At 40.4% G+C, this 14546-nt stretch overlaps 1 protein-coding gene across 1 annotated transcript in view; it reads left to right on the forward strand.

Annotated features, from left to right (window-relative positions):
* Window positions 1-14546, forward strand: part of dph6 (diphthamine biosynthesis 6) — an 84678-nt gene that overhangs the window by 32744 nt on the left and 37388 nt on the right. Inside the window, exons 6-12 of the mRNA XM_084742408.1 lie at window positions 4475-4536; window positions 5552-5646; window positions 5720-5813; window positions 7675-7825; window positions 9509-9634; window positions 11696-11825; window positions 11965-12139. Coding sequence (XP_084598534.1) covers window positions 4475-4536; window positions 5552-5646; window positions 5720-5813; window positions 7675-7825; window positions 9509-9634; window positions 11696-11825; window positions 11965-12139 — 833 coding nt within the window. The remainder of the gene's footprint in view (window positions 1-4474; window positions 4537-5551; window positions 5647-5719; window positions 5814-7674; window positions 7826-9508; window positions 9635-11695; window positions 11826-11964; window positions 12140-14546) is intronic.

Genomic DNA, 14546 nt, shown 5'->3' on the forward strand with positions numbered 1-14546 from the left:
TTTTGGCGGGGGTCTTTGAGAGCGTTGTTTAAAGGCTGATGCAGCTCACCTACTAGGGAGGAGATGCTCATTTCATCCATTTAAAGGCTAAAATGTTACACATCATGAATCCAATTTTCTCTGCCTTTTCTCTCTGAAGGCAGGGATTAAAGCCGAGCTGTCAGCTGGCACGCCAGATCTTAAGACAACCCGCGGATGTCTGCGATACTGCGCTCAGCTCAGCTCAGACAGTATCTAGAATCTCCCAGCTTTTAATTTAGCATTAGGCTCAGTAAGCAAAATCACAGGCGGTTTCAATTAAATAGGTAAGTCACTGCTGTGGGTTTAAATAAATCAACTTCTTCAAGGTGGGAAAAGGCCAATCATGATCGTTAAAAAGAATTAGTGCAAAAGTGTGCTCTGGAAGTAATTGCCATTGACGTCTATAAGGGCAGAAGTGAGAGCAGCATTTTCTGTAGAGTTCAGAGGGAGAATATGTTTTTTTCTTTTTTTTTATCTGAAAGCTTTGCCTTTTGGTCCAAGAACTGACTTGAAAAAGTGAAGCAAAATCAAAAGGTTTTCCAGATTTCTTTTTATTGTAAGATTTCTGCTCCACGTATAACTTGTATTGTGTCTGATAATGTTCTGCAAGTTTTAAACGTTTTTTTTTTTTTTTGTTTTTTTTTGTTTTTTTTTTTTTTTTACAGTTTTTACGTATTTCAATATAAAAAATTTTAATTGGTCCAACTTTATTGTACAGTACCCTAATAACACGTAACAAGTAATTATAGCAAATTAGATGAAAACTAATCTGTTCTTTATTAGACAGAATAGACCCTGTATTAGAGTCTTTTTAGACTTTATTAGAGGGTATTTACAGAAACATTACAATAGAACTATACTGTAAACTAAAGTATATTATTTCTCACTGTTACACCTTTATTCGTATAATTTTATATTTATATAAGATACTTCTATATCTTATTTTAATACTGTGATTTGATTAAAAAAGTAGGCATTGTGATTTCTCTTTAGTTTACAGTGCAGGTCTGTTGTAATGTGTCCCAAATTACCCTCTAATAAAGTCTAATAAGTGTCTAATAAAGAGTCTTATACTGTCCAATAAAGAACATATTACTTCTGGTTGTTGTCTAATTTGATACAAAATATGGCTTTTATGTCTTATTAGTGTACTGTGAAATACACTGTGACGCATTAATGTCCAAATGGCTCTTGGTTTCCTGGTAAACTTTTTGTTCTTGGCTAATTTCAACCCAGTAAATGTCAACAAGCTTTTTTTTTAAAAAAAAAAAAAAAAAAAATGCTCTCCCTCATTACTGGACTCCCTGGTTTTAAAGTTCACTGAATTTAATTGGAGTTTTATAGGATAATACGAGGTAAAAAGCCCTTTTAAAGGAGAGCCATTCCTCTCAGTCTCTCTCAGGGAAGCTCCTCTCTCCTCCAAAGTGCGGTCTTGCTGTCTCTGGCGGCAGACTAATGGCAGCTTCTAGTGGGCTTATTTGGGTTTAATGTGGCATAATGAGGTTAGGTAATTGGGTTTAGGTCAAGTTGTAAAACAGGTTCAGAGGAGACAGAGATGTGAAGATCATGTAAATGAGTGGTGTTTGATCGCTGAAGGCTCACACCGGTGGCTACTCAAAGACTTCTCAAAGCATGCGAGCTCATTCCACCTATCCGCTTCTCCAAATGGTTTCAGTAACCTTAAGTCAGTCAGGAACATCAATTAAGAAAACACTCATACAAGTGCTAAGTGGTCTTGGGAGAAATGCCTCCACGTTAATGCCATCCTCCTATCACTTTATCACTCACTCCTGTCTTCCCAGATTTCCATCGTCCTCTTCCCTCCTTGTAAATATCAAATCATGTATCATATATTATTTAAGAGCAGGGTAGTTAATGAACATATTAAAAAACGCGGCATCCCCTCAGCAATTTGGAGCCAATTATTAAAATTTGTTAAAAGGCATGACTAATTAAAGAGGATATTTAAATGGGATTGAATTTTAATGCTTTTTTTTCCTCCCTCCTTATTACCTTTGTGGCAGGGTTAAGATGAGAGGATGTTGAGATTAGATATTCTCACACTAATTAAGACCACAGATCCCCTGGGAAGAGAATAAGGGCCTGCTCATTCTCTCCCTCCACACTCTCTCCTCCCTCCTTCCCTCCCTCCCTGTGCTGTGTGGCCCCTCCGTCTCTCCCCCGTAGTGCTGGACCACCGGGGCCCTGCAGGAGAGACACAGCTGGGATTAAGATGAACACAGGATGGGATGCGACGTCCCTCTCTCTTTTCCCTCCTGTCTCCCATCCATTGCTCCCCATGGGGCCCACCGATGACATGTTAACCTTTGAGGTTGTCAGGCCATGAGAGAGGAGAGATTCTCACATTACGATTAACTTTGTTCCCTTAATTAAACACATGAACGTGCCGATGAATGGGAGCACGTGACGCCTTCGGAAGAGAGGAGCTATATTGGCTTTTCTGAGGAATTATTAGGGACAATTCAGCAAATTTGTCTTATTGCGATGGCATTACTGTCACAACTGCCCATCACTCTGTATAGGTCACAAGTTACTTGTTAATGATTATGTCAATCAATTAATAGGCAGCCACAGAAATGGAGAAATATAAAATGTTGGAGATTAAAGAAAGACATTGTCAGTGACTGTTAAGATGGAATTGGGTTAACACTTTATAATAACCATCATTCATAAATGATAAATTGATAGTTAATAAAAGTTAACTTAATTGTCGTTTCACTGTTAACAAACAATGAAAGAATTATGTTTACCAATTATTAATTTGTGTAATACAGCTGTTCTCAAACTTTTCCTGGCATGCCCCTCTTTCAGTAACCAAAAACCCTCCCTACAATTTTTATTATCAATCATTAACAATAACAGGAACCAACAAATAAAAAAGGATTTCAGTTGAAATTTAGTGAAATAAAGGTCAGCATGATAACATCAGCAAACTCTTTTCTATTTTTCCTACATAAATCATCTTCATTCGACATAGTTTCCCTCCATATTTTTCCATTTCACCCACCCCCACAGCGGCTCTATGCCCTCCCAGGGAAGCCTGCATCACAGTTTGAGAACCACTGCGGTGATATAAAATAATTAGTTCAGAAATTATATGTTGTATCATAGCTGATAAGAGACAATCTTATTCTGTAACAGTTTGTTGTTGCAGACATGATTATGATTACCAAATAATTTGTAAACCTTTAAAAAAAACACTACATAGAGAGAAAGACCAGATTTTTGTAATGGTTAATAATAACTATACAGTTGCTCAATAAATGGCTTGTAAAGTATATAACATTATTTGAAAGTTTGCAAACATTAAAGTAACTATTTACTAATGTTTGATTAATTTACTATTTATTAATAATGGTTGTAATAAAGTGCTGTCTGTAATAGTTTAGTTCCAGTAACTTTGCCCTTATAATTTTAGTTAATCGGGTGTTTTGAGCTTAACAACAGTATATAACTACATGGTTTGGAATTTCCTAAAATTAAGCATTTTACATTCATATCCTGTTATGCTTTTGCTGTTCTATTCTTTGTAAAAAGCACCTGGTACTTGAGGCTTTTGTTTTGTCTGAACAGTGAAGAATGTACAGTTGGAAGTGTTGGCTGTACTTTCTTGGTGAAAGGAATTGTTTACAGGATGAGATAAAGTTTAGCGTGGTGCCATGCCATCATGGACAGACGTGTGAAAGACAAAATCAGGATTTAATGTCAAAGGGCAAAGTGTTCACTGTTTAAGTGGAGCCTTTTATTCCAGCTAATATATACATAATCCCTAAATAGGCCTGATCAAAGTGCTAATCTTTGGCTGAAACTATGGTCTAGATTTGGATATCTTATTAAAAGGGCAGGAGGGTATGACAGAAGGCTGTTTCTTTAGAAATCCACTTGGTTTTACTTCTTTTTTTGTCTGGGGAGTGAGTGGCTTGTATTTTAGGAGTGTGGCACCACCGGGTATTCATACAAAGCTCTCCTCCAACCTTCTTTCCCCTCCTTCTTTTCTCTCCCATGCCTGTGAGTCACTTCCATGCACCATTTCAGGGGAAGGGGAGGGAAAAGGCAAATAAACAAGATCTCTTTCCAGAGTTTATGTTCTCAAAGGGAACTAGATGAGGGGGTGGCAGGCACGGGGGCGTGGGGGGTCTGCGGCCAGCAATTGAAAACTGTTGCCCTTACCCGGAGAGATCTGTGTACACTACTTGCAAAGTCAAACAAATAGATCCAGGGTGCAGGTTTACGTGTGTGTTTGTGCGACTGCCCGTAAACCTCCCTGCCTGTCATCTTCAATCACTGTTCTCTGTTCCTGATCAGACCTCTTTCTCTTTCTCTTACGTGTGTCTGTGTGAAATTGTGTTTGTGTGTGTGTGTATTTCTGTCTTTGTGTATCCCTGCGTGCACATTCATGTGTCCCTGTGTGTGTTTCCCACGTGGGTGCCAGGCCTGGATCCAGCGAAGCACTTAGGAAAACCTCTGGCTGACATGGAGCCCTATCTGAAACAGGTCACAGACTGGTAGATACTCTGCCACCCTGTTTACTCTCAGTATTTCCATATGTATCTATGTGCACATCATTTGGTTACGTGATGCTCGTGTTAAAATTTTTAAAGCATCCAAAGTCAAACCTTAATATTAAAGTTAATTACTTCTATTATATGTCTGGACTATATTGAAATTTTATGAGAAATTATGGTAATTGAGTGGTAATTGACAGTTCCTATGTCCCGCCCAGTTATTTTTTTCCCAAGACTGTGCTGTCTAGTCCCGCCCTACTGTGTTGTGATTGACAACCACTGCTGTGCTGTGATTGGCTAGTATTGGTTGCAGGCATCTGGGGTTCATGGCTCATGTGAAGCGAAATTTACTGTTAATTTATTTTAGACTTATTTTATCTTAGACTGTTTTTTTTATGTTTTCAGTATTTAGCTCGGTTGGTAGGTTTAGGCACTTAAAATACTTGGATGGGTTTATGAAAGAAAACTATTTGATAAGGTTCAGGAAAAGATCAGGGTTTGGGTTAAAATTGACTCTTTTACAACATTAGGAAGCTTTTCTGGGAATGACAGTTGTTTCAACAAGTACTAGTGAATCACAGCACAGGAGGGGGATTAGGTGAAACAATTTTAGGGAAAAAAATGACACGTACCAATTGTTATTGATTAAATTGCCAGCAAACACTAGCTAACAAGCTAGCTAATACACATCAATCATTAGTTAGGTAATTAGCTAACATATATGATACTTTTACAGGCCCCCAGTAACACCTTTTAACCATCTTCAAAATTTGTTTTTCTTTTCAACATAGGTGAGTCTAGCTCATAAAATCTAAGTACAAGAAACGGGAAAGGAGAAAGTTGACCAAGGTTTCACTGGATATCGAGCTTTCTCAACTTTTACTGGACCGCAGAGCAAAAAGGGGTGGTATTTAGGAAGGGTCAATTGATATTTAATGATGTGCTCACAGAAAATACAGAAGTTGCAACCTGTTTTAATAAGGTGTTTTGTTTTCACTCTTTAGCTCTCCCAGAAGTATGGAGTTCATATTTGTGGAGAAGGAGGTGAATATGAAACTTTCACCATTGATTGCCCCCTCTTCAAAAAGAAGATAGTTATGTGAGTAAAGCTAAACTTACCAACATTTGTCACCACTACTACTGTATATGAAAGTTTTTCTGTGTGTGTGCAGTGATGCAGCAGAGACAGTGATCCACTCGGCAGATGCCTTCGCTCCAGTCGGCTACCTGCGCTTCACCGGGATGCACACCGAGAGCAAAGACAGCGTGAGTCTTCTGAACTTCTGAAGGAATCCATGAGTGTAACTCGTTTTTACAAACAAGATCAGCGCTGCTCAATGATGAATCAATCATTTTACAACAAAAGTTTGAGTCGCTGCGGGGTCGATTACTTTAAAACCACTCTGAGGGCAAAACAAATACAAGAACAAAACCTTTTGGTGTCTGATAACTTTGTCGAGCAGAAGAGAAACACGGCACTGCGGGGCAGGGTTCAGATCAGCCTCCAGAGGGCCTCCCTCTTTCTCTCTATCTCTGTGTCTCGCGCACACTCTTGCTCTCGGTCTCTCCCTTCATCCCTCGCGCTCTCTCCTCTAGCCCCACATGGCCTACTTTGACGTCTGCAATATTCACTGCAGCCTGAAACTAGGCCCAGCTTAATAAACATGTCCGCTCACATTAAGGCGCTTTGCATTCAGGTAGCTGGCTAAGCGGACACAGACAGGGGATGCGGGGAGGCAGTAGGAATTGGCTTTTGGTGTATTAGAAGGAGCTGAATGGGGGCTTCACAGAAAAGAAGGGTGACACTGCGAAACACTTTCCTGCGAGAACTTTGTAATCTGTAAATTACTGTCAAAAATTCTGTGATGCAGACATTGACCTCATTTTTATGTGTACTTTTAATTACTCTGATTCAAATTGTCTGCTTTAATAAGACACCTACTGGCTGATGAGCATTCCTGGCGACAGGAAGTGCTGTTTGCATGCGAGTAAAGAGTATAAGGGTCACACCAAGGGATGCTCCTCGCCTGTAGCTCGACATGTCTCCAGGCTAAAGCATGTGAGTGTCTTTGCACGTAACACAATAATGTGCACATTTGATTTTGTAACTGTTTGTGTGCAAGAGTGTTTGTAGCCCTGTATGTGTGTGTGTGTGTGTGTGTGTGTGTGTGTATATCTGCATGTTGGGTGGGGGCGGGGGCTGTTATGGACAGAAAACATACCCCCATCCCACAACCTCCGTGACCCTGCAGCCTCACTCCCTACAGCTATATATTTTTTCACTCCCCCCATCACACAAACACACACACACGCTCCCACAGCCCCCCCCTAGGTTGCTGGGGGAAGAGCAGGGAGATCCAGGCCCTGTGAGGGGAGGGAATGAGGGGGGGCAACCAGGGGAGAACCTGCCCTGGTTCAGCCTTCTGAAGCTCTTCTCGTCAGGGTGACAGATCGGCGGTGACACCAGCACTAGAGGAAACCGCACCGAGCTCAGGGGGTGGGGATGGACCACCATCATTTGCCCTCCGTTAATGCTAGTCAAGCTATTTTTCATGCTGGCCAGGAGAGAGGGGCTGAAGTATAATTAATTTGATTATCATATGGCCTAATGCAGTTGACAGCAGATGAGGGGGGTGAATGAGTGTTAGGGTGAAGGGGGGGGTGTTGAAAAAATATGAAATATGTATTCAAATGTGTGACGCCCCAGCAGGATTTGGCAGGTAATATGTGAGCCTTAGAGAATGGTAATAATTTGTTATTTAAAGAAGTAGCAGAGGCACAAAGTATAAGCAAACAGAAGAGAAAAAAAGCTGAAATCCAAAACATGTCTCACCCATCCAGCCATGAGTTTTGACTGACAGCTGGCGTGATTGAATCTACAGTATCAGAAAACACCACTCCCTATTCGCCTGAACCACGAATATGTTAGCATGTTGTTTCATATTCATTCACCTTGAAGTTATGTGTGTCTGGGCCCTTGTCATGAAAGACTGACACACACGGCTCGCTTAGTGGGGTATTTGAAAAGGCTGGCTAATTATACAGCATTTTGTCTGTCTTTGCAAAAGGCTCAGCGCTCTTTGGTGGGCGTTTGGCCTGATGTATTCCCTGTGGTGCTTTATTGCAGGATGTGGTGGCGAGAGCTTTGCCCCATGGTAGTTGTCCTTGCCAGAGCGCCATTGACAAGATGACTGAGGAGGTGGAATATGCTGATCAAGCTGAAGACAACCAGCAAGAATTTACATCAAATTGTGACCTTAGTTGTCAGCAGGGCCACGGTGAGATTCATTTATGGTGAAACATGCACGTGCAGACATGCATGCTCGAATGTGTATGTGTGTGTGTGTGTGTGTGTGTGTGTGTGTGTGTGTGTGTGTGTCAGATGATATCTGTGTTGTGTGTGTGTGTGTATGTGTATGTGTGTGTGTGTGTGTGTGTGTGTGTGTGTGTGTGTGTGTGTGTGTCAGATGATATCTGTGTTGTGTGTGTGTGTGTGTGTGTGCTCCCTGAATCTGTGTCATGTGGCCAGCATCATGATGCTAGTATCTTTGAGTGATTGTTTGACAAGAGCTGTCATTGCAGCGGTGTATTTGTGACAGTCGCTGAATTCATTTCTCCTTTGACATAAACCACCTATGCATGAATTTCGTCTCATACAGCACACGCCCTGTTTATAAATGGAGGAAAAGCTCCTATTTGGTATGTTCTGCAAGTCTTCATCAAGCATTGCACCATCCATTTGTAGGGCTGACTGCATAAAGTGCTTGTGGAAATCCATACCTGGGGGTCAGAAACTTGCAGCTCCATGCTCCTCTCCAGTGGCTCTCTGTAGCTTTGACAAAACATTAACATTAACATGTTCATTTTGGTTTATCATTCCTCCTGGCCTAAACCAATTCTTACACTCTTCAAAAGACCTTTTTTATAACAGCCATCTTCAATTAAATGAAATAGTAAGGCAAATACAGGTGTCACTAATGATACTAATTAAGGCTCTGTTCCATTCAGGTCAAAGTCAGGGGGCTAATTTTGTGCATGTTGGATCACTGGAAAGGCTCTGCTACACCAAATGGAACACGTCAACAGGTCATGTCAAAGTGGCTGCTGTGAAAAGGGTCTTTTGTAAAAATGTGTATCCTAAACACAGAGTAAAAGAAAATGTTTTAATAATGAAAATAATCTTATAGTCAATCTAAAGTGATACTTCTGTGGAGCACTGCAGGCATCAGATTGAAATGTATTTTGGGGAAAAGGCCCTTAATATTAATATCTAAACCTTTCATAAAATATTATCACACTAAATGGTTCAAGATATTCATGTTTTTTTTGTATTATTTTGAATGGGCAGCATAACTTAGTTATTGGCAGCAAACCTGAACACCAATATACACTAAGGAGGTGAGGAGGGAGAGACAGCTTCTGAGCAGTTCATCATGGTTCATAATAATGCAATGAAGAGACAGAAATAACACCGATCTGTGTCACTGTAACAGAGACTCCAGTCTGCAGTGTAGTTTACTGATAAACCACAGAACTGTACGATAAGATTAAGATTTGTGGTCACATCGACACCTCTGTCTATATTCACAAGTTCTCTCTCTTACTCTCTGCTGTGAGTCCGCATCACAGTTCTTTTTCTGTTGATAGTTTTAGGTACGTCAGCATCCATTTCACGCATCCATGCCTTTTTTATTTGCTTTTGCTGAAGTGCTCTTCAAATAGGTACTGCAAAAAATTTTGGTCAGCATTCAATGCTCCAAAATTGAAACAAGTTCAGAGTAGAGGTGCCAAGGCCATTTAATGTGCCACATAACACTTTTGGTGCATGTTCGGCCATTTAAAACCATAGGTGTACTTCAAAATGTGCCTGTCAGATGCTTTTCACAGCATTTGGGCCTTAAAGTTTACCAACCCCTGTGCTAACCCTCTTCCTCTTCATGGTACTGTATCTCTTCCTGTAGATCTCCCTCCATCCGGTTCACCAAGGAGCTCCAGAGGCTATCAGTGGATCGCCGGCTTCAACGGCCTTCAGAGCCAAGAACCCGGGATCAAGGGCCAGACATGGGCAGCTTTCGCACAGCTGCAAAGTAAGAGAGAGTGTGAGGTAGAGAATGTATTGAGAAAGAGAGTGACGAGTTTTGAAGAACTTGGTGTACCAGAGCTGTGGACGTGCTTTCAAATCTCTACACTCAGGAAAAACTCAAGGGTCTACTAGAAAATTCTTTTTTTTGCCTCTCTGAAATCGCCGAAGCAAAAGGCACAAGAACGACACTTAGAAGTAAACTAACCTTTAATAAGTCATGTTTTCTTCGATCAAATAAAGATTACATCTTTGATATGATCAAGGGCAGATGATACAGAATTCCTTTGTCCAGGGGTGATTTATGCAGCTCAGTCAAACACATTCTGCAGGGCTTACAGTTCTCTCTACTGAAGAAACATATGGGGAAAACTTCTTTGTCCCTTGAGTGTCTTTCTTTCTCCTTGCTGTTTGCTAAAGACACAGGAGGAGGTGTGGCGGAGCTTGAGAAGTCGTTCCTTATTCAAAAGTGCTTGTCAACCCAGCAGGCAAAACCCTGTGTGTCAGAGACGCCATCCGTCACAAGAATGCTATAGCAAGTTGGCCACCAAACAAGGACAAGCACTTCAAATTAACCAAGCCTCTTTTAAAACACACACGCACAGAGTGCAGTCATGTTGGGTGGGTTATCGTTTTTGCCCTGCAGAAGTTTAAAAGTGCACGCTTTTACAGTGTATCTGAGTCTTTTTTTCTTCTCTTTCTCTTTTTTGATGGAGAAAGAGGAGCAAAAGATGAAAAGCATATTTAATGTTTATCGTGGTGCTCGGCTGAACAGCCTTCACAGTGCAGAGACAATATTAAACAAGTTAATATTTAATGAACAACCTCTTTGTATGAGGGCGAAGTAGTCTCAGACGCTGGTGTTGGCAAAGGAAAAACAAACTTGAAGCTCTTTCAAATGATTGTAGGGAGAAAGGCTTTGCTTTGAGCCCTTGTGCCTGCGTTTGCATCCAAAGCCGACGATGTGCACACATACTGTGTTAGACCGCACTTTATAGAAGGGGACAAACACCATTACCACATTAAAGCAGTTTCAGTGGGTTTCATTGTCAGAAAAAACTTCCAAACTATCCACCTCTTAACTGCAAATAGCGATACTGTTCAAATGAATATTTGAGCAGTCTGACTATATGTTAGGTAAAACATTTCTGTAAGCACATTTTCACACAAGCAAATGCCTGTTCAATATCTTCAACTCCATGAGTATTTGTTCACTGGCAACCTTGCCTGTTGCAGTGGTGGAGATACAACTTGTAATTTCCTCAAAATATGAGCAAAACAAACAAGAAAAAATATACAGAACAAGTTTATAGAGGTAAACCAAAAACATGAGTCTCAAAGAACCAACTGCATAAAACTGGTGATCAGTTACAAACAAAGATCTGCTGGGGCCAGATTTGGCGCTTCTTTTTGGCAACAAACATACAATTCTGCGGATTTTATTTGAAGTATTTTGCTTTGTTATTTGTATACTGCTTATATACTATATATATATTATGCTGCCAGTTTTATTGTATATGGGACATAACAACATTTACCAAATATGCGTAAGGTAGCTCAACTAAAATGCAATGTGGTAAGGTAGTATACCAGTTAAAAGAATTAATTTAGATGTTATTGCAGTTAGGAGTGCAGGATAATCAGTTAGCAAGCAAGCAGAGGAGATGAATTAATTAGTTAACACTAATGGAAAAACTGCTGAAATAGATCACTGAAAATAATGGATAAATGGTTGGAATGAAACTTTTGTGACTCCATGTGGTGTTTGTATGAATGTCCAACCAGACCTAAACATTAACAGTTTTGTATTGTATTGTATGAAAATATTGTAACATCCACTATTATATCACCTTCTGTATTATTAGTAATAAAATAAAATCCAGTTTTAAATTAATAGAAGTAAACATATTTGCAGCATGTCTTGTGGTGTTTATAAAGGGGTACTTGCTGATCAGATATGACTGGATACATCTTGCTAAAAAGGTTGGAGACATCTGGGTGTTAATATTTTGTTTTACTAATTGCTACACTGCAGGTATTTACAGTATATTGTTTTCTCTGTGTTCAGGTGAGTTGGACAGCAGAGGCTGGAAGATGAAGGACATTATCCTGGTCCACCTGTATGTGAGGAGCATGGAAGACTTTGTTCCACTCAACAATGTGTACAAGAAACACTTTGGCGTCAACCCTCCAGCCAGGTAATTGTGTAAACACACATACAGACTTTTCCCACTGTTTTTCTTCTCTCACAGGGAACATCTTTACATTGCTCAGAAAGCTTTTTAGCATTTAGCATTTTGTAGCATTCATTCCATGGTTCCCCTCTTGTCCCTGTAGGGTTTGTGTCCAGGCTCCTCTACCTGCAGGTCAGCTGCTGCAGATGGACTGCCTGCTCCATGACTGGACTGAGCCCCTTGAGGAAGGCTGCTTCCGCCAGAAGGATGCCCTGCATGTCCAGAGTCTGTCCCACTGGGCCCCAGCCAACATTGGGCCCTACAGCCAGGCCCTCAGGGTAAGTCTCCGAAGTCCACAACAGGGAGTAGGAGGTGTTTGTAAGACGGTTAAATTTGTTTTTGTTCTGTTAATAGACTAATCAATTATTCCACTGATCATTTCAGCATTACTTATTTTGCAGGCCACACTGTTATTCAGTTTATTTATTATTTTGGTAACACTTTTCAGGGCTGTGCATAAGACTGTCAATACACTGTCATAACCATGTCATGCTACTCGTCATGAACATGAAGGAGTCTTTATGAATGTTTATGACTGTTGTCATTAAGTTGTTCTGTCTGTTGTGTTATTTTCAATGCAAAGTTGACATTGTTTGTGGTGTTTGTTATGACAACTTGACATAATTGACTGAATGGCACTTGATGACAGCCTTCATAAACATGCATAAAGACTCATTCATGTTCCTAACAGTTGTCATGACATGATTATGACATTGTAATGATAGTTGTCATAGCAAGACATTTTTGTATTGGGTAATGTCAAGCTGTCATAACAAAGACATAATGTCAACTTTGCATTAGAAATTTCATAATTGACTAAATGACACTCAGTGACAATCTTCATAAACATTAATTAATATTCTTTCATGTTCATAAGAGGTGCAATGACATGATGGTTATGACACCTCTTCAGATAAATGATTACATTTATTTTCTGTTCATCATTTTCTGTTTGTTTTGACCTTGTTCTTCACATAAACTTGTTTGGCTACTGATTGCAAATGATAGTGAAACATCTCACACTGAATCCCTTGATCCTCGTCTGAAGGGCTGAGCCAAAATCAAGGTGCAGTATTTTCTTTGCCGTTATTGTTGGCGATTCAAAGTATCTATTTAGGATGCTAAGCAAAGGATTAATGGAGGAATACCAAGGATTCATTTGGTGAATGATGAATCTCGCTGGTGATTCTTAGGTGCCTTATTGTGCTTGACTTTTACAAAGCAATTGAAGTGTCTCAGATTACGTGATTACTTTGAGTGTTGTCTCTGTTTATGTATAGATGCATGCATGCAGATGACTGTGATTGTTGCTCTGTGTGATAGTTTGTTCTCATTACTACTTTTATGTATACATGTAAATATGCATGCTTATTATAGTGGGCAGTGTGTATTCATTTTTGCACTTGTTTGTAAAGCTACGAATTGAACTTCTTTCATATTGTTTCAAACCCAGAAAGAATGTGGAATTCAAAGGCAGAGCAGAGGAAGTGTGGGCCGTGGTTGCACGGTTGGCTTGGTGTTTTGTTTACCCAGTGTGTATTATATGGGATTACACTTGTCAAGGTACTGTCAACAAGCATAGTGTCCATCTCCTCCACACTGTCCTTGATCCTGCAGCCAAATCCATCTATGAGTGAGAACATGTGTGGATTAGCCGTTCGCTTAGAGCTTGACGGCATATCTCACCAGTGTGTCACTGAAGCTCAGAGGCTCTTGTGCTGCTTGGATTCCTGAGATGCAACCTACAGAGTCAGGTTTGCTTTTAACATGCCAGCAGTGTTTGATTTCCTCAATGGAGTCTCATTGAGACATGAAATTGAAGTCAGCTGTGGGCATGTGCGATTGCCTCTGGAAAACCGTCTCATCTCTCATTCCTCTAATGATCATTCATATCCAAAGCAATTTGAGAAAACAATGAGAGGAGTTTGCTTGCTCAGAGCCGTGCGCGTCGCTTCATACGACCCCTGTGTCGCCTCTCAGTGTGTCTGCTCCTCCTCCACGCTACAGTGACTTAATTTGATCAAAAATGTATTAACAACTCTTCAGTACAGCTAAAGATTTTTACATATTGATACAATTACCCCCTCGCTGTGAGCAAGCATGCGGTGCCACCCCTCCTCTCCACGAGTACCACGTTTTACTCTGTCTTAATGACAATTTTCCTTGGTGACTGTTGCCGTGTGACACCATGGCGACAGGGCTCTGGCAACAACAGAGACAGAAAAGCTGCTGTCTGAGACCAAATAACCTGGAGGCCTCGACATTCACTGTGGAAAAGAATTAGTAATTAAAAGGAGGATCCAGCTATACAAGGGGGTTGGGAGGAGGGGGGGTTGAACTTGTAATGATTAAAGGATGAATCTGTGATTTTAATTATGTCCAGAGAATGCAATCGTGTCTCTGCAGCAGAGGTGTTTCTATGATGAGTTCTCTGATGTACTTAAAGGGATAATTTAGATTATTTGAAATGGGGTTGTGTGAGGTAGTTACTGATAGTCAATGTAAAGGTAAACTATATTTAGAATATTCTCACTGCTCAACCTTTCCACCAGACAGCTTTTTTCCAACAGGAAACCACTGTTATATAAGTCAAGTATTGTTGTTTCCAGGCCTACCAGACACCGTAGGCAAAATCAGTCATTTTACCTCACAGAACAGACAAGTTCCTGGTCTGCCGCTGCCTTG

The sequence above is a fragment of the Lutjanus erythropterus genome, chromosome 18, assembly GCF_056507025.1.
Source record: "Lutjanus erythropterus isolate fLutEry1 chromosome 18, fLutEry1.hap2, whole genome shotgun sequence".
In the NCBI taxonomy this organism is placed as follows: domain Eukaryota; kingdom Metazoa; phylum Chordata; class Actinopteri; order Lutjaniformes; family Lutjanidae; genus Lutjanus; species Lutjanus erythropterus.